Source organism: Hylobates moloch, unplaced genomic scaffold, assembly GCF_009828535.3.
Source record: "Hylobates moloch isolate HMO894 unplaced genomic scaffold, HMol_V3 SCAFFOLD_1, whole genome shotgun sequence".
NCBI classification, from domain to species: domain Eukaryota; kingdom Metazoa; phylum Chordata; class Mammalia; order Primates; family Hylobatidae; genus Hylobates; species Hylobates moloch.
Window position 1 is genome coordinate 83465699 of NW_026652276.1, and position 26810 is coordinate 83492508.

The 26810-nt window shown below is 44.8% G+C and overlaps 1 protein-coding gene across 6 annotated transcripts in view; it reads right to left on the reverse strand.

Annotated features, from left to right (window-relative positions):
- The window catches only part of TANC1 (tetratricopeptide repeat, ankyrin repeat and coiled-coil containing 1), a 264732-nt gene that overhangs the window by 46977 nt on the left and 190945 nt on the right, over positions 1–26810 (reverse strand). For 3 of the 6 annotated variants that reach the window (XM_032755640.2, XM_032755636.2, XM_032755635.2), the window contains 8 exons: positions 22828–23091; positions 16979–17101; positions 15240–15521; positions 13783–13934; positions 10895–11126; positions 9560–9726; positions 6916–7523; positions 405–513 (listed from right to left, as the gene is read on the reverse strand). In XM_032755640.2, coding sequence (XP_032611531.1) covers positions 405–513; positions 6916–7523; positions 9560–9726; positions 10895–11126; positions 13783–13934; positions 15240–15521; positions 16979–17101; positions 22828–23091 — 1937 coding nt within the window. The remainder of the gene's footprint in view (positions 1–404; positions 514–6915; positions 7524–9559; positions 9727–10894; positions 11127–13782; positions 13935–15239; positions 15522–16978; positions 17102–22827; positions 23092–26810) is intronic. The other 3 variants (XM_032755638.2, XM_032755637.2, XM_032755639.2) reach the window with 2 other exon arrangements.

The window sequence follows — 26810 nt, forward strand, 5'->3', positions numbered from 1 at the left end:
CTCCAGCCTGGGCAAACACAATCAGAAAGTCCAGGTGGTACAAAATCACACAGGTCAAGGAACTCAGGTTCTCAGACAAATCAATAACAAGGAAACAAAAAGTAATGAACAAAGTGAAACCTTTAGATAAAAAGAAACTTATCAGAGATTTAAAGATGGAAAGAAGTAAAACTTAAGCACAGCACTCAGATATACACTTGAGCAATCAACTATAGCAAAAAAGGAGATGCCCAGGCTGAGTCAGAACAGCCGTCACTTTTGGAGAGGGGGGCAGGAGGAGGTTGCATTTGGGCTGAGGTGCGTGGAGGGTTTCTTGGATGGCTGACAGAGCTGTTTAAAATCTCCAAAGCAAAACCTCAAAATGACAACAAAGAAACCCTTCCCCAAGCTGGTGTGCATCTCACCTTGAAAATGTGCGCCTTCAGGATGTGGTGGCCGAGCTCCATGGTCTGCTGGCGGTTCAACTTGCCCTCCTGACGCGAGAACATGAATGCCAGGAGCGCGTGCCCATTCCTAGGGGAAGGAATACAAAGGCTCATAGCAGAAGAGCCCATTCCATCACACCGCAGACCTACTCTGAATTCACCACCCATTGCCTTAGTCATTGATTTATGCCCGTGACAAAGATGTAAACTCTGGGAAGCTAAGGGTCTCATCTGAGTCATAATGCCTAGCAAAGTGCTCAGCACTTGGTGAACACTCAAATGTGTTTCTGGAATGCATGCATGAATAGACACAGAGCGCAGAACCATCCCTGGGCCTGGCCTTCAGGTCCCCTCAGGATCACCACCACTAGGGGTAGACAAAGGACAAGGTCTCATGTGGGAAGGAGAGAAAAGCCAGGCCGTGCTAGGTGACAGCTCATGATCAAGAAAGCTGAGAATTCTAGGCTTGGATGGCACACAAGTCTTTGTGGTAAGAAGAAGGCTAAGGCATCTAAGTGGGTCTGCTGTGGCTGGCACATGGTGGACATCCAGCCAACAGCACCCATTTCCCTTTTGTGAAGGTACCACCTTGCCCATTTTCCTGCCCATTTCCCTTTTGTGAAAGGGCCATCCTGCCCATTTGCCCTCCATGTCTGTAGGACTCACTCTGTCTTCCTGTGGACCCCATGCCTTTAAGCCAATTAGTTTCTAAATGACACACAGAGTTGCTTATTCCAATAGGAGTGACTTCTATGCAATGTAAATTACTTTCATTTCTATCATCCTGTCAACTTTGAGCTGTTTGGTTGGGGAAAAGCAGGTAGTTGTGGAGGGAGGCAAAGATAAACATTACATATGTTTTAAAACGCATCCTCCTAGTAGTTGCTAAGCTAGATGATTAAAAGCATGCATTATTTAAACTGCATTTGTCTATCCAGATGCATGCCTGCTTCTCAAATAGGTTATAAACCATGTTAGAGATGAGGAAATCAAGGCAGGTGGAGGCCAAGGAATCAGTTTTTATACCACAGGGGAGGGCATGACGTTTAAGGCCACACTGCCCACTATGTCTCGTCCAATGTCTTGTAATGGCCTGAAGTTTTCCCACGAGCACATGCCTTGTCATCCCCTGGACACCTTCCACGTCCCAGATCTTGAGCCTGGGATTCCCCTCCTTCCTTGTTCCCATGGAAACCGCTGTCGACGTCTCTCTGGGGCTCCAGGCCCCCAAGGCCTCCCCAGGTCCTACTCACGGGCTGATCCCAGGATTCAATCTGGCCCAGTTCATGTCAGTTGGGGGCCACTCTCCCAACCACAGACTAAGTCCTCCTAGGTCTCCCAGTTGGCTGAGCTCTGTGGCCAGGCCAACCGTGTCCATCACAAAGACACACTAACTATCACCTTACAGGGTGATGACCACACACCCCTTGGTGGCTGGGCCTAAGGTTTCCAGTGCTCCCAGCTGAGCACAGGGCATCCCACCTCTCTGAGGAGACAACACCCCATGCCACTGCTCCCCACCTATGCTCCTGCATACCCTGCTCATCGTTCTTCCCTGCCCTCCTGTTCTTGAGACCAAGCAATCCCCTTCTAAGACAATCTGCATTCATGATTCTGTTCATTTCCAAACCTTCCAGCTATCAAGCTCTTACTCTATGCCAGATGCAGAAACCTAATTGAATTATCTCATTTACCTGCACAATACTGTGACTAAGTACTATGACCCCCATATGCTTACATGAAGAAACAGAGGCCTGAACAGGTAAAGCGACTTGTCCAAGACCACATGGCTAGATGACAGAGCAGAGATTTGAACTAAAGTTGGTCAGACAGGAGAGCCTGTGCTCTTAACCTGTGGAGCTTGAGTCCTCCTTCATTCATTCACAGCTACACTTTATCACTGGCACCACGTCTGACGGGGGGATTCTACGCGGAACAACGCAAGGTGCTTTCATTGAGAAGCTCTAAGCGATGGGAGGTGACACGCAAACGATATGCAAGTTAGCTAACTGGGTGCTGTGAACAGATTCCACAGGAACAAAGAGGAGGCAGGTCCCTCCTCCTCACATTCCCAATTTCTCCTTCTTTATGGATCTTTCTCCACACTATCTCTCAGTGATGTTTCTGACAATGTTCCAATCTCCTGTGTTATTAAAAAACAAACAAACAAACAAACAAAACCACCTGCCCCCTAAGCCCTTCCACCTCCCATCCCAAGATGCTGGCTCCCTCCTCTCTCTCCTCTCAACCCAACAGTCGGAGTCTCCTAAGGATCCAGGACCCTCCTCCCTCACTGAAAATCCAGTGGCTTCCTCTTAACCGTCATTTCCCTTCACCTCTTGGCAACACTTACATCCGTAAGGTCCCTCCCTGAAACCCTCCTCCACCACTGAAAATCCAGTGGCTTCCTCTTAATCGTCATTTCCCTTCACCTCTTGGCAACACTTACATCCGTAAGGTCCCTCCCTGAAACCCTCCTCCACGCCCTGGAAGCCCAGTGCTATCTTTTCTCTAATGACATGAGCTTCCTCACCGAGTCATGCCAGACACCTCTCTGTCAGTGATGCTAGATCTTCAACTGTCAGCTTCTCCTCCAACCTGCCGACCCGCCCTGGCCCTGGAACCTGTCTGCCTGGGACAGATGGCTATCTTGCAATCTCAACTGCTGAAAACTAAAACCAGCTCTGTCCCTGCAAAGCCTGCCACATACCACCTGCCTTTCTTACCCTTCCCAAGAGCAATGCCACACCTAGTTTCTGGCTCTTCTTCCTCTACTCTGCCCACGAGGCCAAGCCACAATAGCTACCTCATGTCAGCAAGGCCCGTCTCTATCCCCAGTCCCCCCCAAGTCCCCACTCCTGATTGGTATAGTAGGACCCACACACTCTGTGCCCTGCACACTCCTTCTGTCAGCTCTTTCCTCTCCTCTGTTCCATGAAAAAAAGTCAAGTCAAACTAGATTTGCTGTTGCAGAACATGGCCTGCTCATTCTGATGCGATGTCTTCAATAGCTCTTCCTGTCTGCAACAGCCTTGTTCTACCTACTAACACCTATTCACTTCCCGAGTTAACAAAGAACAGAGCTAATAGGGGACTGTTCTAGATGAGACTGCCTGTGCAACCCCAAAAAACTGATGGATCTTAAAAATGGTCATCAGTGGCTTCTAGTGCCTACAGAGACATGACCATGTCATGTGCCTCCTGAGAGAGGTACTCACCACCACCTACTAAGTGTTCCTGCGAATAAAACTATACAATCTGAACAAGCCTCTAAACTTCACTACCAATTTATAGGAAATCGGGGTGAGAGGAACACATGAAAAAACAACATGAGGACACAAAATTCAGATGATGGGAAACTATACAGGACGAACCACCCAGTTGCCCTTTTTAAACAAATAAATTGTGAGGAAAAAAAAAAAAAGATGAGGAGAGAAACTATAGATTAAAAGAGATAATCGAATTTTATGGACTTTTTGGATCCTGATGTGAACACACTAAAAAATAGAAATTTGAGCATGGCTAAATATTTAAGATTATTAAGAATTTGCATTAATATTTTAGGTGCAGTAATAGCATGGTTAAGTATGAAAATATCTCTAAGATGAATATTCAGTTATTTAAAGTAAAATGTCATGTTTACAATTTAACATACTTCAACAAAAAAAAAAAGGAAACAGATGTAGTAAATACTGCAAAATGTAAATATGTTTAAGTCTAGGTGATATGAATGAAAACTCTATTTTTTTTTTTTTTTTTTTTGACACAGAGTTTCGTTCTTGTTGCCCAGGCTGGAGTGCAGTGGCAAGATCTCGGCTCACTGCAACCTTCGCCTCCTGGGTTCAAGCGATTCTCCTACCTCAGCCTCCCAAGCAGCTGGGATCACAGGTGCTTGCCACCACACCCGGCTAATTTTTCTTTTTTTTTGTATTTTTAGTAGAGACTAGGTTCACCACGTTGGCCAGGCTGGTCTCGAACTCCTGACCTCAGGTGATCCACCCATCTCTGCCTCCCAAAGCGCTAGGATTACACAGGTAAGCCACCACGCCCAGCCAGACTCAAACTATTCTTTAACTTCATAATTCTATTTCTGGAATGCTAACCTAGGACATAATCGAAAATAAGAGAGAAGAAAGGAAAGAAGGGAGGTAGTACATCGTCTTAAGATCTTATTTAATAGCTACCAACACTCAGTGAGAAGACACTCATTTTTTATAGATAAAGAAGGAAGGCATGGAGAATTAAAATATATTTCATGCAGAGAAAAACATACAAGAATCAATAGAGGATTTGAATCCAGACCTGCAAGGCACCAAGACATGACAGGTTGTTCTGTTTGTAAGTAATTTAGAAACAACTTAAAAATCCAACAAGGGTATAGTGAGGTACATAATAATTTGCCTCCTAGGAGTTTTGCACAACCATGAAAAATGAAAATGACACTTTTGTAAGACTTCTAACAGCTTGGTAAAGTGCCTGTGATGTGTTAAGTAAAAACCCAGACAAGAATTCCAAGAGAAAAAGAAGATTGGTATATCATTTAAAATGCTACAGAAAGAGGCAGAAATAAAAAATGAACTGTCTTTGTCTGAGGGCTGAAATTTTCTCCTTTTATAATTAGGGCAAAAATACGACAACTGGGAGTTGGGGAAGAAATGCTACCATTTTTCGAGGCCCAACCCACCATCACCATGTTTTAAAATCACCTCCCCAGGCCCCTTTACTTCGGCTGGGGGCTTCTCCCTCTCGTGAGGTCCGCATGAAGTGTGCCTCCCTCTCGCATATCACTTCCTGCCTCCCCTGCCCTGTGTGGGAAGCCCTGAGAGCAGGGTCCTTGTCCCAAGAATTGGTGTCTGCCACAGTACTTTGCACATAACTGCATGTAGCAAAAACTGTTGCGAACTGAATCCAGTAGCTTCCAACATTGTTCTATATCCTCTCAATTGAATGAAGCTCAAATACCACAGGGTCTTGGGAAAATGCCAACAACTTGCACCACCCCAGGAGTGGGTGCTTCCTTAAATTCTGCACCCTTGGTACCTCTCTTGCCTCCACCTAGTCCAGGTCCTGCCCCAGGGGATGTCCCCATGCCTGCTTTTAAGAACACAGTGGCATTCAGAAGCCCACAGGCACCCACCCTAGCTCTGACCTAGGCTACGTAAACTCAATGCCCACCAATACCCAAAATGAAGCGAAGCTTAATGAAGACAACAGTCCAGCCACTTTAGCCTCCAACCCAGTAACAACCTACACTCCTGATGGAGTCTTTCAATTTGTTTTTATGTATCTACAAACTCAACTATAGTCAATCTTCCTAGAAAATGACTGGACTTTCCCTAGAAAGTAATCTGACTTGGCTAGAAATGTCACAGCACACGTTTCACCTAGCTATTATGGTCTGGCTAAATAACCTGGATGTTAGTTTATTGCCCCAAACCAGGTTCAAAAGATAACAACAAACCTTCAGCCAGTGTTACTGAAGAAAATAATAACAGCCCCAACATGAACAGCAGCCAGGCCTATCAGGTGGATGTTCAGTCAATATTCACAGGAAGGAAAGTGGCTGTGAGGCTGCCAGGGCTCACCAATGCTTGTTCACCTCTTCATTTCTGGATCTCAGCATCTGGTCAAATGCCTAAGGGGTCAGCTGAGCAGCTTGCCAGCCCTGTTACTACAGCAGGGGACAATACTGGCTCACAGAGAGCAGAAGTCACTCAAGACAGCAGAGACACAGGTCAAAGCCACGGCCAAGTAGAAGTTCGGGCTTGCCATATACATATCTGAAAGCATCTGCACCCTCAAACTTTCTGACCTCTCACGCTGTTACCAGGCCACACAGCAAGACAGGCTTCCCTCCCCATCCCACTGTGATAACAGTGGCCCAGGCAGCAAGGAGAACTGCATCCCAGCCTGGTCCAGTCAGCCACACAGAGCTCATCGACAAAGGGTGAAGGGTGTGGAGCAGGGAGGCTAGATTGGATCATGGTGCTCCCTCTGGGCTCACAGATATACCTGATCCCGGGACAAGTCACTCCATGTTCAAGGGGTGGCAGGGGAGTGGAGGTGCTGAGGACCCATGACAGTCTGCAGACATACAGGGAACACCCTCTAGAGAAGCCCCCTGTTCCCAGGGGCTGATCTCACATGTTCCCAGGCATGACCCTGCAGAAGCTGGGTGGGGGAGGAGATGGGGCTCCATGAGAGAATGGACAGCAAGGAAGGACCACACAGGCACCACCCAACTTCTCTTTTATCCGCATGTACCATCCATAAGGGAGTCCTAGCAATTAGAAGTCAGTTTCTGTATAGAGAATTCCCCATTGCCCATCCTTCTGCCAAAAAGGAAGAAAAATAATAAAAGAAAGCAGTAACACTGAATTAGTCATTCTGGATTGCCTTTCTATTGAGACAACGTGCATCACATTTAAATCCTTTCCCCAACTGCACACGAGATTCCCTGCAAAGGGCTGACAGAAAGCGCCTGCCGTACCTGGGCTCACACAGGAAGGCCGTGTTTTCCCCGTCTGCTCTCCAAACAAGCCACTCCCTGAAGGACGGGTGGCAGAACATTCGGGTTTTGTCTCGCCTCTTAATGAGGAAGCAGGAGAGGGCGTCCATCCTCTGCTGAAAGTCTTCCCATCCCTGCTCCCCCTGGATGTGGCCGGCATTAATAGCCTGAAAGATCTGCTCGTCTGTCATGGGGTGGAGGGATGCAAGGGCCACGTTGAGAATCGGAAGTGCCCTCTCAAAGGCGGACTGGGTCATGAACTTCATATTGCATTGAAGCAAATAGAGCTCAGAGAGAGACACGGGCACCACTTTGTAGCTGGCACTCTTAATGACTAAGTGGCCCCTCTGGAAGAGGTCCAGGGTGAGCTTGAGGTACAGGTAGGAGCCGAGGCTCCGCAGCACCAGGTGGCTGCTCACTTTTCCAATGAGCGCGGCATCAGCCTTGCCGTTCAGGGAGATGTTGCTGAGGATGTCCTGGCTGCTGTGCACCCTGTGCTGGACGTAGGCGTGCAGGTCACTGTGGATGTCTTTGTTGTCTGGGAAGTCATCTAAGGAAAGCTTGACAAACGGCAGCGCACTTATGATTTCCTGGGGGAAAAAACAAAAACCCACAGTGTCACTCTACAGAGATTCCTTTTTTATTTTAGCAGCATTTTAAACCAGATTCACTAGTTTTGTTTCAAGGAGGATTTTCATGGATTACAGGGACTCATTGTTTTGTATTAAAACGTGTAATAGGATAAGGTGAAGATAAAAAGCTTATGTGAAAGAAATCCTGATGGGAGATGGAATCAGTAAATGCTCCCCTGAGGCCCTCATCCAAGGACCTTGAGCCTAGCGAGCAGAGTAAGAGCCCTGTGCAGACAGCGGCAACGAGGCCAGGGCCAGTAAGGGCAGTGAGACTCTGCAGGTGACCTGATACCCATAATCCTTACACTGTGCAACTGCTTATATAATAAGGACAAACACCAACCAACACTGCACATCTGAGAACACAGCCAGACGCCAAGATAAAAGACATCCTTCTTTATGCATCAAACACGGGGGCTGTGTAACCCAACCAGGAAATCTGAGTCTGCCCCTGGGCTGTGTCTCAACGACAGCGCATCTTAACAAAGCTGCCTACTTTGGTATAGCACGTTATTTTATTAATTGCTTTTTTAAAGTAAACTTTTAAATTGAAGTCTAACATATGAACATATGATTTGTACACAAATCACAATTGCACAGTGTCACTAATTTTCACTAAGTCAAATATACCTATGTAACCAGCACCCAGAAACAAAACATCCTCAGCTCCCAGAAGCCTCATGTGCCCTTCCCATCTCTTCCCCATTCCAAAGATTAAGCACATCTGACACCTAACAGCAAAGAAGAGTTTTGCCTTTTTAAAAAGACTTCCCACTATTGTTTCTGAAGTATTTAAACGCATGTGCTCATTTAATATAACAATGTAGATAAAAAGGGCAGAATACAATTATTCCCATTTTACATGGATGCTATCTGAAGCTCTGAACACTTACACAGCTGGGAAGAGGAACGTAAGATTCCTGGTTCCTATGATCTACTGATGGCCAAATTGTGCTATGTAAAAAATGACTGAAAAATATACAAACTGAATGTCCAAAAAACACGCATCAAGTTCACCTGAGGTCTAATTTCAGTTTTCATAACGAAAAAATTCCAAATGCTGTTTTTAAAAATCATAAAAGGGCAAAAATCAAAACCTAATGTCTAAAAGTCTTCACTGAAAAAGGATAGGTATAGAAGGAGTCAATGGTCAAGATACAATTTCAGGGTTTAAGTGAGGAAGAAGATGGAGGAGAAAAAAAAATCACCCTACCCCTCGCTGCAAATGTTACCTCATGTTTAAGTTTTATGAAAAAGTAGACCTCTGGGAATAGGCCTTAAAAATCTTTCATCTTCAGCTAGGTGCAGTGGTTCATGCCTGTAATCCCAGCACTTTGGGAGGCCAAGGTGGGGGGATCATCTGAGGTCAGGAGTTGGAGACCAGCCTGGCCAACATGGTGAAAATCTGTCTCCACTAAAAATACAAAAATTAGCTGGGCGTGGTGGCGGATGCCTGTAATCCCAGCTACTCAAGAGGCTGAGGCAGGAGAATCATTGGAACCCGGGAGGCGGAGGCTGCAGTGAGCTGAGATGACGCCACTGCACTCCATCCTGGGCGACAGAGCGAGACTCTATCTCAAAAAAAAAAAAAAAAAAAAAAAAATCTTTCACCTTCATTTTTCCCTTCAAAAAAACACAAAGCCCCACAGTAAACCCTTGCAAATAACTACCAGCAGGAGTAGCTTTAAACTCTGGCAGGCCTCTTGGCCCCACACACTCCATGACGGTAACCAGGGCTAGATGCCACCATCTGAAAAGTGAACGTGCAATTCGATGCCAACAGGAAACTTACCTGACATCTTGATAAATATACCTGGGGCTAAAAAGGTCAGAGTTTCACCCATGTGCGGCTCTCTGGACTAGTTTTTCAAATTCTTAACATAGTTTCCAATTCAAGCAGCTGAATGGTTTACAACAGTTTTACGTTATTAATATTTATCACTGTAAAATTGGAATATGGGGACTTGGAGAAAGATTTGAGAATTCTTTGTTACCTGAAAATTTGCTCTTACAGTCACAATCAACTTCAACCAGGCAGGAAATTTAGAAATAATTTTGGTAATAAACGAAGAAAGCGTGTCTCCATAATCAGGTTTATGAAACTCAGCTTCATTTAAGCCATCTATCAAAATAATGTATTCTTCTTCAGGAATTTTCTGCTCTACAGGATAAAATAATTATTTCAAATTAAGAAATTATACATTTCTGTAAGACAGCAACACCCAGTGTATTTTAGTGCCCAGTTTAGTGTTAGAAACTAAAAAGGTTTACATATGGCACAAGAAACAGTTTTCACAGAAGCATATTTTCTATTAAACTTATAATGAAAACTGGAGCACAGAGCCAAAAGAAAACCAATTCTCACAAAACAAACATATTGCATGACACACGTTAGCAGAATCTCACTTGTGTATATAATACAGTTAGCTCTTCATAAACCATTGTCATTGGGGTGGGCTACACAAAGATAATGAACACATACAGAGGCCCAACCCGGAAAGGTCACTAGGTCCCCCATGAGAGCTCCTCAGTGGATTCCAAGGAAGGGAAACTGAACCCCCCTCGCTGCCCCCAGCCCAGGGCAAACTGCCCTGCCCAAGCCATACAACCAACACAGTGTGAGAGCTCCACGCTACCGACTCCTCCAACAGGGCTCTTCTCTGCGAGCCTGAATCTGGTTTTCTATTTATTAGTGCTGATTTTCTGCCCAGGCAATAGAGAAGAAATGATGACATATCTGTTTTCTATCCCTCTAGCACCTTCCAGCAGAGGTGCCATGTGGGCAAGTAAACAAGCTCAAAAGGTGAGGAGTCGAGGGGAGAGAGGATGGGAAACTGAAGGGCCCATCAGGTCACTGATGTCCATTACCTTGTCGGGGACAAAAAATTAAAATGGAAACCTTTAGAAGTCACTTTAAGGTTTCAATTCAACTGAGCAGAGGCCCTAACAAATATATATGCTGGAAAATTCCTACAAATAATCCACTTATTCCCTCAGATACTTAGGAGTGCAAAATACGCAACAGTCTTCTGTGGTGCAAGTCATCTAAACAGCCCGCACTTACAAGTTGACTACTTTGGAACTGCTCAGTCATCACATTCATTCTTATTAGGGTGCTTCTTTTAACACTACACCATAGGGATGGTATAGGAGGGACCTCATGGGGCTGGTTCTGAGAAAGAGGAGTGGATGGGCACAGAGGCTTCTACATCCACTCCATGCTCCACCTCACTTCTACCCCAGTCCGGCTGACCACCTGCCTTCTGGGGACCACCTGTGTCTGCTGTACCACTACTGAGATGGGGCTGTGGGTAGCTGCTGCGAAGTACCATTTCTCAGGTTTGTGAGTGGCTCCAGCACTCCCCTCTTGAAAGCTGCCACTGGGTCCTGCACACAGGATCGGAGGCTCAGCATGCTCTGTAGTTGGGGCTCCTTTATCAGAAGGTCTCTGTAGGCGGCCAGCTGATGGGACCGGCAGAGCAAAGCTGCGATGCTGTGCACAAACTCGGGCACCAGGCAAGTGTACGTGTTGTCAGCCTGGCAGTAGTGGTAGGCCACCACCTAGGGGGAAGCAGAACCGTCAGCGTCACCTCACCCTCTTCACACAGCCCCTTCTGCAATCTCAAACAGGAACCCAACTCTGCCCGTTCGCTGGTAACAAGATCATAGCGTCTATTCCCCAAGACTGGGCCATTCGTTAGCATAATTGTTCCATTTACTCCTTCCTTCACTTGTGTGGTTTGCAGACCTTTAACTGCATCCACAAGGCCATCTTGATTAAAATAAAAATCAGCACAAGTTACTTTGTATTGAATATAAACAAACAGCATTCATAAAACCTAAAACCTACCCTGGCTTAGAGCAGCTCCAAGCCATCCTGATATTCTCAACATCAAAAAGTGCCATCTTCACTAGGTTTCTGTTCTCAAGAGCAGCAGCACCTCTTTAGGAAACCCTTTTGCTGATCCCAAAAGGCAGATGATAAATCCAGTGGCTGTGAGACCAGGGCTGTAGAGTCATAGCAGCTCCTTCTCCTGGTCAGGAGGGTCAAGACCTTGGCCCCTCCCCACACCCACACTGCATCAAGGGACACTGTGGAGAAGTTCAACAGGGACGCTGTGTGAAGAATGAAACCTGAAATCACCAAATCTCTGCCCATCATGTGGAGAAACAAGTTGGAGTTGAGAGGGAGCTGCCCAGGTACTGAGAGGAAAAGGAACGGTCCCTGTTCCAAGGGACCTGCAGCGTCAGCAGGCTGTTTGTGAGAGGGACCCCATGAAAGGGCCAGATACAGAAGTGTTGGAAATGGGAGGCATGCTACAGATAGAAGAAAAATCCAATACTTTTCCAAAGGAGGATGACAGGAGAAACACAAGTAGAAGGCAAGGAAGGAAAAGAAGAGCAAAACACTCGTGCCAAGAGCTACGTGTTTTTTGGGAGTATCTGCCTTGCTGCTGTCCCACTGGGTGCGGCAAGCCCCTGCAGGAAGTAGGACAAGAACCACTAGCCATAGTTCATACCTGAGGGCACCAGACACTGAGGTTAGATGTCTTGCCAACCTGACACAGATAGTCAAGGATGTGGGATTAGATCCCAGGTCTGCAGACTCTTTAAAAGGCAAGTGGCAAAAGTAAATGTGCAACAGCTTTTCTCTGGCCAACCTGGAATTGCCACGAGACTTTTGGTTTAGATTAAATTTATCATCAACAGAGGAAAGCTGGCTGCTCTCCAACTCTCATCTGAACAGAAATTAGCAGGGATACATGTGAGGATCCTGTAAGCTTGTGCAAACCATCATGAGATGTCCAGTACCATGGTCTTACACGGCATTTGACAAAAGCAGCTTGGCAACCCAACAGTGGGTCATGAAATCTATTTATTTATTTTTATTTTTTATTTTTTTGAGATGAAGTCTTGCTCTGTCACCCAGGTTGGAGTACAGTTGCACAATCTTGGCTCACCGCAACCTCCGCCTCCTGAGTTCAAGTGATTCTCCCGCCTCAGCCTCCTGAGTAGCTGGGATTACAGGTGCCTGGCACCACGCCCGGTTAATTTCTGTATTTTTAGTAGAGACGAGGTTTCAATATGTGGCCAGGCTGGTCTCGAACTCCTGACCACTGGAGTGATCTGTACGCCTCGGCCTCCCAAAGTGCTGGGATTACAAGCATGAGCCGCCACGCCCGGCCTTGAAATCAATTTAGAGCCACAATTTTTTTTTAAAATAAACTTAGGAATACTAGAGTGTATTATAGGATATAAGAATAAACATAGTTCTAAAATGCTTTAGTTATGTGGGTGATTATGTGTGAGTGATCTCTAGTGTAAGATGTATCTCTTATGTGGGTCATAGTCAATGGGGTTTGAAAATCACCGTAAGCAGGGATGGCTTTGAAGCCTACACTACATCACTCATCTCAAATCACCCACTCTGAACCAGCGGTCAGAACCATCAGGGGTGATGGTGCCAAGAGCAGTCATCATCCGGAAAGCAGAAGGGACAGGGATCTGGTGCAGGGCAGGATTCGGTTCAGCTCCCCTCACCAACCTCCCCACAGGGCCTACTCACAAGGTGTCCCCATGGCTGCTGGCTCCAGCAGCTCTCCAGCTCCACCAACTCACACCACTGTTGCCCAGGGAAACTTAAGTAGCTCACTAAGAGCAAGGGATGTAACTGCTTTAATGCAGGAGTGCGGTTGGTGCGAGCCAGTGATGGGTGCTAAGCAGAAGAAAAACTTCAGAAAGACCTTGATGATCACGAATTTAAGAAGGGAAAGTTAGCCAAGGAAGGCTCTATTACAACTTCACGAGAAACTTCTGTCAGAAAGCCGAGGGAACCAAAGGCCTCAGACAACAGAGTGTAGGGGAAGAGGTCTGGGTCAAGTCAAAAGCTCCCAGTTTCCTGCTCACATACCAAATTAAGAAGAGCACATGCAGATAAGCACGGATTTGTGGCGAGTGCACATGCTACCTTCTGCTGCCTTGAGGAACTCTTTCAATCCATTGTTTAAGATGGATCAGGTCCACTGCCAATGTCTTAAAACAGATACTTACTGTCATTCACACTTTTACTTGGAGAACTTTATCACTATTTCATCAAAAGCTGTACTTTATCATTAAGCAGTTGTCTGTTTTAAACTCCCTTTTCCAATTTACTTCTCAGAAACCAAACTAGCAAATCTCTCTATCTGGAAGGCTCCCATAAAACAAGAAAGATTACCTTAGAAGCAAGATATTTCACTGCATCCTCTCTTGGTCTCTGGTTTTCAGCACTGACAGACCCAAGAGGTGTTTTAGCTGTGCTGGAAGCATTTGTGGAAGAACTCGGTGAAAGCAACGGGGTGAAAGGAAGATCCTGGGTGGGGTCAGAGGCTGCAGAGGAAGACCCATTTCATTATGTACATCACAGTAGGAGCAGGGTGGGGTATTGAATATATTTCTTGATTCGTGCCAGGGCATATCTTAATAAGTAAGGAGTGAACATGGTCCAAAATTCAGAGGTCCACATGAGAGCACAGGTTCCCATCTGTCTCCTACCCAACTGGTTCCCCTCCCTGGAGAACAGCCATCTACTGTTTCCAGTTTCCTCTATCGAATTTTTTTTCTTTTTTCTTTTTTTTTTTTAAGACATGAGTCTCACTCTGTGGCCCAGGCTACAGTACAGTGGTGCCATCTTGGCTCACTGCAACCTTGACCTCCTGGGTTCAAGTGATTCTCCTGCCTCAGCCTCCCAAGTAGCTGGGATTACAGGCACCCGCCACCACACCCAGCTAATTTTTGTATTTTTCATAGAGACGGGGTTTTACCATGTTGGTCAGGCTGGTCTCGATCTCCTGACCTTAGGTGACCTGCCCGCCTCGGCCTCCCAAAGTGCTGGGATTACAGGCATGAGTGCAGTGGCACAATCCTAGTTCACTGCAGCCTTGATTTACTGGGCTCAAGCGATCCTCTCACCTCAGCCTCCTGAGTAGCTGGGACAAAAGGTGGGCACCACTATGACTGGCTAATTTTTTGTAGAGATGAGGTCTCCCTATGTTGCCCAGGCTGGTCTCAAACTCCTCGGCTCAAGTGATCCTCCCACCTCGGCCTTCCAAAGTGTTGATATTACAGATGTGAGCCACTGTGCCTGACCTATTAAATTCTTTTGTGTCTTAGAAATCTCACATGATTCACTTGTTCACCATGTTTAGAGTGGGTTTATTGCATATGAAATAAACAGTAAATAGTCAAACATTTGGCTACTCTATCCTATGTCTTTATAATTTTGGAAAATCCAATATAGAAGACGAAGGCTGTGCCAAACAGGGTACAAAAGAACTCCACATTAGAGTCCATATGAGCTTGTTCTGCCAGGAGCCCAACCCCTTGCTCTTAGGGCCCCAAATTCTCCAGGGCACTTGATCAGGCCTCACTGGCCCATCTCTGCCTGTATCTAAAGGAAGAGGGGGTTACAGTTCAGGAGGACTTCAGGGAACACTGGCCTCGCCCCAGCTTACAGCTGAATACACATCATGACAGAGGGACATATTAAAATAGCTCACTTCACACATGATGGCAAACCTGATACAGTAGCTGCAACAACTTGAGGAAAATTGGTATTTTATGTCTATGTGAACAGCAATTTCCTCCATCTATCTTATGTTAATAAACCAGACAAGTAACTAAACATGCACATACTTTTAGGTGATGAACCCGGGCTGTTGGAAGCAATCTGCCTCATGCGGCTTCCGTGGCAGCTCAGGGCCACCAACTTGGAAATGATTGCTGTCTTCCCAAATCCCACATTGCCAACCACCACCGCGCCTCTGTTTTCTGCCAGTTCTGTGTTCCTCAAGTTTTCTTCTATCTGGTGAAACAGCCAATCCCTTCCCACAAACACAGAGTCTGTTGTTATGCTTGGTACTTCAAACAACAAGGGTTTCAACAAAATGTCTTGTGGCTTGTAGGGAGCAAATCGTGCTTCAAAAGAAGAAAAATAAATTTTAGAAAAATGTCATAATTTTATAAACTAAGAAACTCAAATATCATTGCTTGTGTGTTACATTAAATCCTTAGCTTTACCCCCACTAGGATCTGTCTGTAAGCATTTCCAATCTCGTTCTATTAATACTTCTGTAATACCTCAATTACCATACCCTATTGGACCTATTGGACCAATAGGACACTACAGAGTGTCCTATTGAAATTACTTTCTAGTCTGGTCATGGCTTCGAATTATTCTCAGGACTCAAGGCAGACACACAGAGGATTAGAGGAAGCCATGTGAGGGGCCAAATCATGTCTCACTGGTTTATCTGGAACTGCATTTAAGACGTGTTTCTTCCCTACTGTATGAATAAAACAGAAACATGTTTTCCCTAGAAATAGGGCTCTGCTCTCATCCAGGTGTGATGACTCTTTGCCTGTACAGTGAGGCCGCTGTGTACCTCACACAACTGTGTTACAGGTAGACAGAGAACATGGCCAGTACAGTCCAAGGTTTTTTTGTTTTTTGTTTTTTGTTTTTGAGACAGTTTCACTCTTGTTGCCAGGCTGGAGTGCAATGGCACGATCTCAGCTCACTGCAACCTCTGCCTCTTGGGTTCAAGCAATTCTCCTACCTCAGCCTCCCAAGTAGCTGTGATTACAGGTACCCGCCACCATGCCCAGCTAATTTTTATTTTTATTTTTATTTATTTATTTTTTTTGAGACGGAGTCTTGCTCTGTCGCCCAGGCTGGAGTGCAGTGGCGCAATCTCGGCTCACTGCAAGCTCCGCCTCCCGGGTTCACGCCATTCTCCTGCCTCAGCCTCTCCGAGTAGCTGGGACTACAGGCGCCCGCCACCACGCCCGGCTAATTTTTTGTATTTTTTAGTAGAGACGGGGTTTCACCGTGGTCTCGATCTCCTGACCTCGTGATCCGCCCGCCTCGGCCTCCCAAAGTGCTGGGATTACAAGCGTGAGCCACCGCGCCCGGCCTAATTTTTATATTTTTAATAGAGACCAGGTTTCACCATGTTGGCCAGGCTGGTCTCAAACTCCTGACCTCAGGTGATCCACCCGCCTCGGCCTCTCAAAGTGCTGGGATTACAGGCATGAGCCACTGCGCCTGGCTTAATCCAAGAATTGAAACAAAGCTTATACTTTGTTGGTAATAAACACCTAATGAGTGTTAAACTACCCCTCACTTCAAAATAACTTACTGCAGAATTACTTTTTCAATTCCAGAAGCAAGTTAATCACATATTTTAAAGGAAGAAGCCCCAAACCGTTGAGGATGACTGACCTCTTAGCACATCTCACAGATATGCTTTTAGCACAAACACTTTCCATCATGTTATAAACACAGTTGGCTTCAATGCTGGTTATCACAGACTTTCAAAGTTACTGACTGAGTTTGTCATAACCATTATCGCAGCTGATGCGAGGATAAATACCTTTAACTTCCTGTGCCCTACCTCCGGCCGTATTGTGCCATGGTAATCTAATTGACGTCCGTAGAGGAGCATTTCTCTGCCCGTCTAAGTAACTCAGATCTTCCAATTTGGTTGAGCTTGTTGCTGTAATATTAAACTGAAGTTTAGTATCTTCAAAGGTGACTTTAAATTTCATACCTAAGTGACTATAACTTATAAATCACTAAGCAATTCAGTTCAGGCTTTCAACAAAATTTACTTAAATGTCATTTTGGTATTGTTTTCCCCAGTTTATTTTTCTGGCAGTATCATTAGTTGAAAAGTGGTAAAAACCAAATGCTTCTTTTTCTTAAAGTTATGTTGACTGAGTTGCCAGAATTCTACATTATTCCTAGAAAGAGACAGAATTCACCATAAACTGTTTGATGAGGAAATCTGACAATCATGTGGCACACAGCAAAGCTTCAGTACTTACACCACAAGCAGGTGGCATGCTGCTAGATTCTTCTCTGCAGCTCTGGGGAGCTTTCTGCTGTTTGGAATTCCAAACTTATTAATTAAATGGGCAGATTCTATGTGTACAATTCCACAGCACCCAGAACACCAAAAGTTGGCTCAGTAGTAATAGTATAATCATATTCCTAAGCTTCAAATATATGTGTAGACTTACATACACATTATATATCATACCGCATTTTTTGGTGTTTTTTTATTCTAAAAATAAGTTATGTTTACCTCTGACCAAGTCAGTAAGACTCATATCACCTAAGTATTTGTTATAAAGCATTAAAGAGCAGGGTGCGGTGGCTCACGCCTGTAATCACAGGACTTTGGGAGGCTAGGGCAGGTGGATTGCTTGAGGTCAGGAGTTCAAGACTAGCCTGGCCAACATGGTGAAACCCCATTTCTACTAAAATACAAAAAAACTAGCTGGGCATGGAGGCGGGTCTCTGAAATCCCAGCTACTTGGGAGGCTAAGGCAGGAGAATCGCTTAAACCCGGGAGGCAGAGGTTGCAGGGAGCCAGGATCGTGCCACTACACTCCAGCCTGGGTGACAGAGCAAAACTCTGTCTCAAAAAAAAAAAAAAAAAAAAAAAAAAAAAAATTAAAGATCTATTCAAAGATTCATACGAGTTAGATTACAAAAATAACTAACGCAAAATAATTTTGCTAATTCTCAAGAAATCTTAGAAGTATATAGTACACGTTTTTGCCTTTTAAACACCCCTCCTGTTATTACATTGAGGAAAATCTAAAATTAACCTAATTTGGTTTATAGGTTAAGCCCAACATGAAGTATTGTTGATCTTAGTCAGATTATTATCTTTCAGAACAAGAAAATATACAGTGACTTGAGGGCAAATGAGAGCCTAGAGGGAGACATAGTGCCTGGGTAAAGGCTTCTTAGCACTGGGGACATCTTCAGTGAGACCAAGGTGCAAGGGACAGAAGTCGAGTTGGCCACCTGTCTTCTGAAAACCCTCTGGCTGCCCAACAGGCTCTGACCCAGCATCCAGCTGCCGACCAGCGCCATCCATCCTACCTGCACCCTTCCTATTTCCCCCCACTAAGATCTCAGTCCTTCTCTTCCTCACTATCCATATCATCCTCTCTCATTCCTTCATTCAACAGCCACCTGGGTGGCTCCAGGCCTGACTGTGTTGGCATATCCCCTCTCGCTGCATCCTCCAAAGGGCAATCCAACACATGCCCTGCCTACTCATCCTCCCAGCCAGCAAGAAACACTTGAAACCTTGACTTCACGACAGCATGCACCTATGCCTCTGTATCCTGCTGGTGCATATCCACGGTGTATACACATTTAAGTGAATATTCTATGCACTTTGCCAGCTACCACACAAACCTTTCCCATTAGAAAGACTCAGCTAATTCCTTGTTGGGGCTTTTAAATGGATCGAATGTACGGTAATCCAAGGACAGCCTCTAGCTTCTCTCTAGGCCCTTTGTAAGTAGGGTGCATAAAACCTCCCAGAGGGCCAACAGGACTACACTGTCTTCCCCCAACCTTCTTACCTCCCTACAGTAACACAGCTTGGAACATTTTCTAGGCTCCTGCCTGAGCACTGAGACCCTTCTCCTCACATGCCTCATGGTGAATGCACCCACCAAGGCACAGGTAGAAGGGGCAGGCAGCCATATTCACAACCCATAACTCATTTCAGAGCCAGAACAGTCATGAACATCTGACATAATGCTGCAGCCCTAGAGAATAAAAAGATGCTTTAGAGTCTCAAAAGTGTTGCCTATTTCCCTTCTTCCCCTGACTCCTTAGAACACAACAGTTCATAAATTTATAACAACTGAAAGGATTAAAAATATGTGACCATAAAAGACATTCCAAATAAACGATTGCAAAAGGCTCTAGATTGCATCTAAACAGGTGCAGGAGATGGTAAGATTCCACAGGCCTGTTTTCAGATTCCCAGTCACTAGAGCTTTGGCACCAAAATCTGCAACAGAGCAGCCTCAGCACTTCACAGCTCTTGGCTGATTCTCAATTTCAAATACAATTAAGCCGAGCTGAAAGCTGCAGCAGGGCCATAAGCCACCACCTGCCAGCTATCTCAGCTTTCTGAGGCATTTTCGAAGCCACCAATAGAGATGCCAGTGAATAGGGCAGGGAGATTTCAGTGGCTTAGCTATGTGCCCAGGTGCTCCCCACCCTCTGAGCAGGTAACTTGGGCCACTCTACCCTCTCAGGCATGCCTACAGTAGATTCTCAGTTGTTACCTATGCAAAAGTCAGACTCATATTCAGTATTTACCCATAAACGCTTTCAAAATCCTAGACACTACTCAGGGCCCAAAAAACCCAAAAGTAAAGCAATAATTTCATGCTACAATAAACCCACTGCTAGAATCTCTACAGCAAAATTAATTATATACTTGTTGTGCACACACACACACACACACACGCACACTATATCTAACATCTGGATGAGAAGCACATTTCAAGATGTGGAGGAAAGTCTGTTTTTTGGTGAGGGTGGGCTTGGTGGGGCAAGGCAGAGGGAGACATCTCTAAGCTGAACAAAGAGGAACATTTGCTAAAGTTGTGGTCTAACCTATGGAAAGTCCATGCCAATAAGTCCAGGGCAGTGACCAGTTTTAGGAAAACTGGACAGCAATCATGCTTGTTTCCTGGAAAATTAAACACAGTGTTCTATAATCCACTCAGAAAGTATTTTGAAAGGAAAAAAAATAGTAAAAAATAGAACCCATTACCCAACTTCTTTATGATTTAAAACATACCTTTAAAGGCTTCTAGGTCTGTTTTTCATAAAGGAAAGAGGTGTCCATGTCATACATTTTGATGTGATATATAGTTGTCCAAACCAATCCCACTCTAACAAATATCTTTACAAAGAATATTAGTGAAATAATCTTTAAACCTAGCCAACTTAGTTTTATAATCTCTGTCAAAAAATAAAAATAAAAAAACCTGTCACTGTACTACATGGTTAACAGACAATTCCAGTTCTCTGTAGCAAGCTCAGTAAAGGACCTTAGGAAGAAGTTCTGCACCAAATCCCCTAGGGGCCAGCCCCATGGGGAGGCTGTGAACAGAGGCCTGGCATCACCCTTCCTTTACCTGCCAATCCTCATATGCCAAAACACCTTTCCCACCAAAAGGCAATTTGTTCACCTGCATCATAACATGCAAATACTTCTAAGAGATTTCTGTATACAGTCCTTCACATACTATTCTGATTCTTCTAACACTGAGTGTTCTCTGCTGCCCTGTTTGTAGCAGCCTGCCTTCTAATCACTAAATAGTGCTACACAGAGTCTATACAACCTGAATCTTACTCTTCAACGGTACTTGAAAAATCCTGCCATTTCCTCTTAACTGAGGTTCAACTTCAGGGGCAGGAAGGGATGCAATGAAGAATCTACCAGACTCCTAGCTTGTTAACAGATATCATGAAATAGGCCTTTGCTCATGTCCTTTAAAAATATGCATTTAGTTTAAAAAACATGCAGCACAGAAGAAATGAGCAAACGCATTAGGCCAGGTAGACTTTGCTCAAATCTAGAGGTGAAACCCTCCCATTCCACAGGAGGTCTAGCTCAAGGGCACACGCAGAAGCTAATGAATGCGCACAGCAGAAACCAGAAAGCTCTGCTCTATAATCACGGCAGCCTCCTGGAAAAGCTCAGCTCACACCCACTGTCACTTCACATGGCAGGAGACCCATAAAGAACATCGAGCAGAAAACAACCTCAAATGGGATGCTTTTAACACTGTTAAAATTAACACAGTAATGTTTCCTAATTTTAAAATAGCTTGACTAAATTGAGCACAAGTTCACTATTTTTGTTGAAGTCAATAAAGTGATCAAGTTCTGGGATAATACAAATGACCCATTCATCATAACTAGGTAAATACAGTCTAAAGCGCCTTGGGTGCCACATACTCTGTTAAAGTGGTGGGACAGTGGTGGGAGGACAGGAAAGCTTGTGGAAGGACTATCAGTCAACTCGTATAATGTTCTCTAGTATTTCTCTCCGGCAGACATGCCAAATCCCTCTTCTGGAACAAGGCCATTTCACTTCCTTTGAAAGTGAATTAGAGTTGTGCCTCAGAACTTTTCCATTAGGGCCACTTATTTATCAGCTACTTCAGAGTCCCATTGTAAAAAAAACACCCAACAACCACCAGAGTGACCCACCACATCCTGAAAGCATAGTATAAATCACAGAGAAATTCTCTGATGTAGGAGCGGAGAATCTGGGTCCCTGAATTAGTAGAAGAGAAATGTTAAGTGCTACATTGATAACAAAGAATGACTGTAGCAAGTTCCTCTTCTAAATTCAGCATAGGGGTATGGAGTTTAGAAACTAGAAACTTTAAAAACAGGCCCCACAGCTCAGATGCAGAGAGCTCCTTTCCCCACCCATCTGGAGCTATAGTCATCCTTCACTATGCACTGGAGATCACTTCCAGAGCCCCCTGAGGATACCGAAATCCTTGGATGCTCAAGTTCCTTATATAAAATGGTGTAATATTTGCACATAACCTACAAACATCCTCCTATATATTTTAAATAATCTCTAGATTACTTATAACACCTAATACAATGTAAATAGTTATGAGACTGTATTTTTAAATTCTTACTATTTTTTATCGATTTTTTTCCTTGGGTATTTCTGCTCCATGGCTGGATGAATCCATAGATGTGCAACTACAGATACAGGGGACTGACTGTATTCTCCTTGCTTGACACACACCTGGCGACCAGTCTGACTACTGACAGTCACCAGCCTTTGTGCTTTCTTCTTTGTTCCAGCTGCTGCATCTTGGTAAAGCCTGTCTGTCTCGAATATTTTCATTTCCTTGATTGAGAGCTCCTACTTCCACTGCTTACATTTTAAGCTGTGAGCTCCATTTTAACTAAATCATACAGAAATTCGGCCCTCTTTCCTGTACGATCGGCCTCAATTACACAAAAATAAGTTTGTAAGTTTGGTAAGAAGTTCCTCGAGCTGATATTAACAAACTCACTCAACAATTCCCATTTACCAGGAGGTAATAAATAGTAATGAATTTTCTAAGGCTTAAAACAACAAAAACCAAGAGGAGAGTTCTTATACTTTCTTCTCTTATGTACAAAGAGCCCGATAGTCCTAATAATTGATTTAAAGAATTCCAGAGCAGAAGGATCACTTAAAGACCATTAAGTACACCCTTATTGTGTTTACAGATTAGTAGGCTTAGAAAAGGTAAGTGCCTGACCCAGGGCCACGAAGCTGGCTTGTGTCTGGAGTGTGTTCCCATGTGAAGACAGTGAACACAGGGTACCTCGGTCTCCCTGAGATAATCCTTCCAGTGAAAGGTGTGGCCTTACCTGCAACTGAGTTGGGCCGTGGCATAATTAGTGAGCTGGAGCCCTGAGAATAAGGGACTGGACCATCTCCAGCTGAGGATTCTGCTTTGGGCAGCGTGCTCTCTGCTGACCCGGTGGTCTCCTCTTCTGCCACTGGGGAGCAGTTATCTGCCCTGCGGTCATGAAGCACTCCCTTCTGAACCCCTAATCTTAGGCTTCCGTCTTTATTCCATTCCAAACTGGAGCCACTCCGGTCATCATTTTCGGATGAACTTGTAATTGTGGCTGAAATGAAAGACCAAAATACTTTGAAGGAGGCCAGGCACAGCTGGGGCTGAAGAGTTAAAACATGCACACTGCCCTCCCCAGGATCAATGGAAAGTTTTCCAGTCCACACAGATTTTTATCAAAGTATGTTCCATACAATGTATTTTGGTAAATTAGAAGAATGTGGCTTACCAGGGGAAATAAGCTGCTAAATCGCTCTACAGAGAAGAGGAGCGAGGGAGAAACTCTGATAGGAAGATAATGAAAAAGATTGTCTAAAAAGTATCAGAGTTAAGAGTAAAATTATATAACTTGGAGATAATGTATCCTCTCTTTTTAACAAAGATTATTCACAAAAGAATTCATGTCTCATTAAATTCCTCTGAACCTTTAAATATACTTTCCAAATTAATAACATTTGTTGGGGGTGGGGGAGCGGGAATGAACAACAGAATGGTTAATGCAGAAATGGTATTGGAGAAAATCTTTAGAAACAAAAATACAATTATAAAGTCAACCAGAGAATTTGACCCTTAATGCTTATGACATCTGTTCAAGATGATCCAGAGAAACTGACTTAGTATTTCTTCAACAGCACGAAATGGAAAACCTTCCCGTATCCAGTGCAGGTGAAGCACCAGCAGGAGAAGGTATACTATGACTGCAGAATTCACATTTAATCTCCAAGAAAGAAAACCAGCACAGAAAAAAGGTACCAAAAACTTTTTGTAAACATCTTGGCAAAAGAGCAGAAAGAACATGGTCAAAGAGCGAAGCAATATTCACCCTACATAGCTTCTACAAAGAGTCACTTCTAATTTAAAGATGCTGAGCCATACGGGATCCCCTTGTAACCACGGGTCATCATCACCTGGGCCACTCACACCGCCCCACTGTTAGAACTAACACTGGCTGCGTCCTTGAGAACAGGGGCCATGTCCACTGATGCCTCTTTCCCTGTCTAGATTCCAGTCACCTAGGCCCTCAACTCCAAGCCTGTTAAATGGGAGTGCACAGGGCCAAAGTGCATTCACAACCCAGCTCCTGGATCAGGCTGCTTTAGCCACACACCAAGATGATACACACTGTATCAGAAGGCTGGTAAATTAGCTCAGGGTCAGTTATTTAGGATCAAAGGGTCTGAAGGGGTTTAGCTTTCTTTATATTCTTTACAGTTTAGAAGTAAAGACAAAACTATTTCCTTGCAGTGCCCACAGGACATCCTGTCACAATTCTGACTGTCTTTACTCCTCCTGCTGCTGCAGCCTGGACTTATCACCCTCTCTGGTTGCCTATTTTAAAAAATCCCACATAAATGCTGAAGCCTTCCCTAGAGTATCCATGACAATCTTTTCCTTTTCTGAATAGCACAGCACAGCACATAGTAAGTGCTCAATAAATGCTTGCTAATTGAATGAATGAGCAAATGAATAAACTTCAATTCCATTTGTGGTCAGAGACACTACACTTAATCTCACTTACCAGAGTTTAGGATCTGATTTTGGGTGCCCATCGCTATGATTCCCAGCATTTGCCAGTGTTCCATCAGCAGTATTAAACCATACCTCCACCTCTTTGGAATCAATCACAGCCTTCCTTGTGTTTTTAAATGGACCATTTATATGAACATAGGCATAGCAAGTATGACTCTTTCCATCATAAAAATGCCAATGGTGGTGTTGACAGCAGAAGCTAGCATTTACTGAAGGTTTGCTATATGCTAGAAGTGTGCTAACGTTTTTCAGGAGTGGTCTTATTGGTAAGTTTATTGCTTATTAGTGGTAATTATTAATGGTAATCCTGTTAATATAATAAGCTTGAAGTATAAAAATGCAGGCCGTCCCATAACACAGGTTGTGGTGTTACAAACCTTCACATTTAAATCCAGCGTTTGCAACTCAAAATGCTTTTCTCAGACATATTGTAATAAGTTAGGTTCCCAGGCTACTCCAACATCCAAGTGACAGGAAGAGTTCCAGGCTAGGGAGATAGGGGATTTGTTTGGTTTTAATTTTGTGGCTGTTACATTGGAGAGCACATATTTATAAGTTGAAAAATTAAACCAAAAGTCCAAGTGCTCTCCCTAACTGCCAAGCACTTCTGAACCAAACCCCAAAGATCTGAGTCCTAACTAGGACCTCAAGCAGGGGAAATAAGGACTTAGCTCACTTCCTGTTACAAGTGACAGCACTGCAATCAGGACCTCAGGGACCCATGGAGCAGCTGAGGACGGCTGGGAATGCCAGGTCAGAGCTCCTGATGACAGGACAGGTGGAAGGTGTGGCTCTCACTGGCAGACACGTGCCCTACACTGTGCCCAGCATCTCGTGGGGTCGGGGGGGGAGGTGCGGAGGGGCAACACTCAGGTCCTGGCAGGGAGAGGAAGAAAAAGGGGTAGGGGAGGAAGGGCTCAGCTGCAGGAACAGTCACTGCAAAGAGAAGTCCCAGATGGGGTAACCATTTAGAAATGAACACATTGTAAGGTCAGTGTTTTTTTGTTTTTGTTTTTGAGACGGAGTCTCGCTCTGTCGCCCAGGCTGGAGTGCAGTGGCGCGATCTTGGCTCACTGCAAGCTCCGCCTCCCGGGTTCACGCCATTCTCCTGCCTCAGCCTCTCCGAGTAGCTGGGACTACAGGCCCCCGCCACCACGCCTGGCTAATTTTTCTGTATTTTTAGTAGAGACGGGGTTTCACCGTGGTCTCGATCTCCTGACCTCGTGATCCACCCGCCTCGGCCTCCCAAAGTGCTAGGATTACAAGCGTGAGCCACCGCGCCCAGCCTGGGCAGTGTTTATATGAAGGAGACTAGTGAGGAAGAAGATGCAGCCCTTCTGCTGCCCTCAAAGTTCCTGTGAGAGAGGCATTCCACGGTCCACATGTCCCAGGGTTCTCAGAGGCAGGGAGGCTGGGAAATCTGAAGCCACTCCACGAACACTCCTTCCTGGGATTCAATATCAGATGTAGCCTACACAGCTGGAAGCCCAGACACTCTCATCTTGGCTCAGCTCCATCTGAGCCCTGAAGCAGATCCAGCTGAGCAGATGAAGGCCAGATCAGCCTGGCTTCCCTGCACAACCTAAGAGCAACACCAAACATGGCAGCCCCGGAGTCCCCAAGAAGAGAAACCTGGTTCTTCCAATAAATGACATCTTTCTTTCTTCCAAGCTTACAGAAATTCAAACTCCTATCAGGTTAACCCAGTCAATCACTCTCAAGAATGCTTGTGAGTACAGCACACGTCAAGGGCAGCATCTTAACTGTGATGACTTAAAAAAAAAAAAAATCTCTAAAAAGTGCTATTTGACATTTCCCAGAGACTGGCTAATGTTTATAGTTGCTTAATAATTTAATAATTCTAGCATTTTGTTCTTTGGACTAGTATAGATGGCAGCTTTTGTCAATTACGGCTTGCTATCATCACCCAAACTGGGTCTCAGCCACCCTTGACACAGAGCATTCTGAAACTGAGCGACTTATCAGGCCTTAAATTTTATAAAGCTGTGAGGTTAGGCTATGCCTCACAATTTAGTGTTACGTTCCATTTAGTCCCAAGGACAGTGTCTTATCTTCTTCTGTACTAGTGTACAGGGAGGGGTAGAATACTTCTCAAAACACTTTTTTTTTTTTTTCCCCATAATACGGGGTTTCACTATGCTGCCCAGGCTGGTCTCAAACTCCTGGCCTCAATCAGTCCTCCTGCATCAGCCTCCCAAGTAGCTAGGACTACAGGCACACATC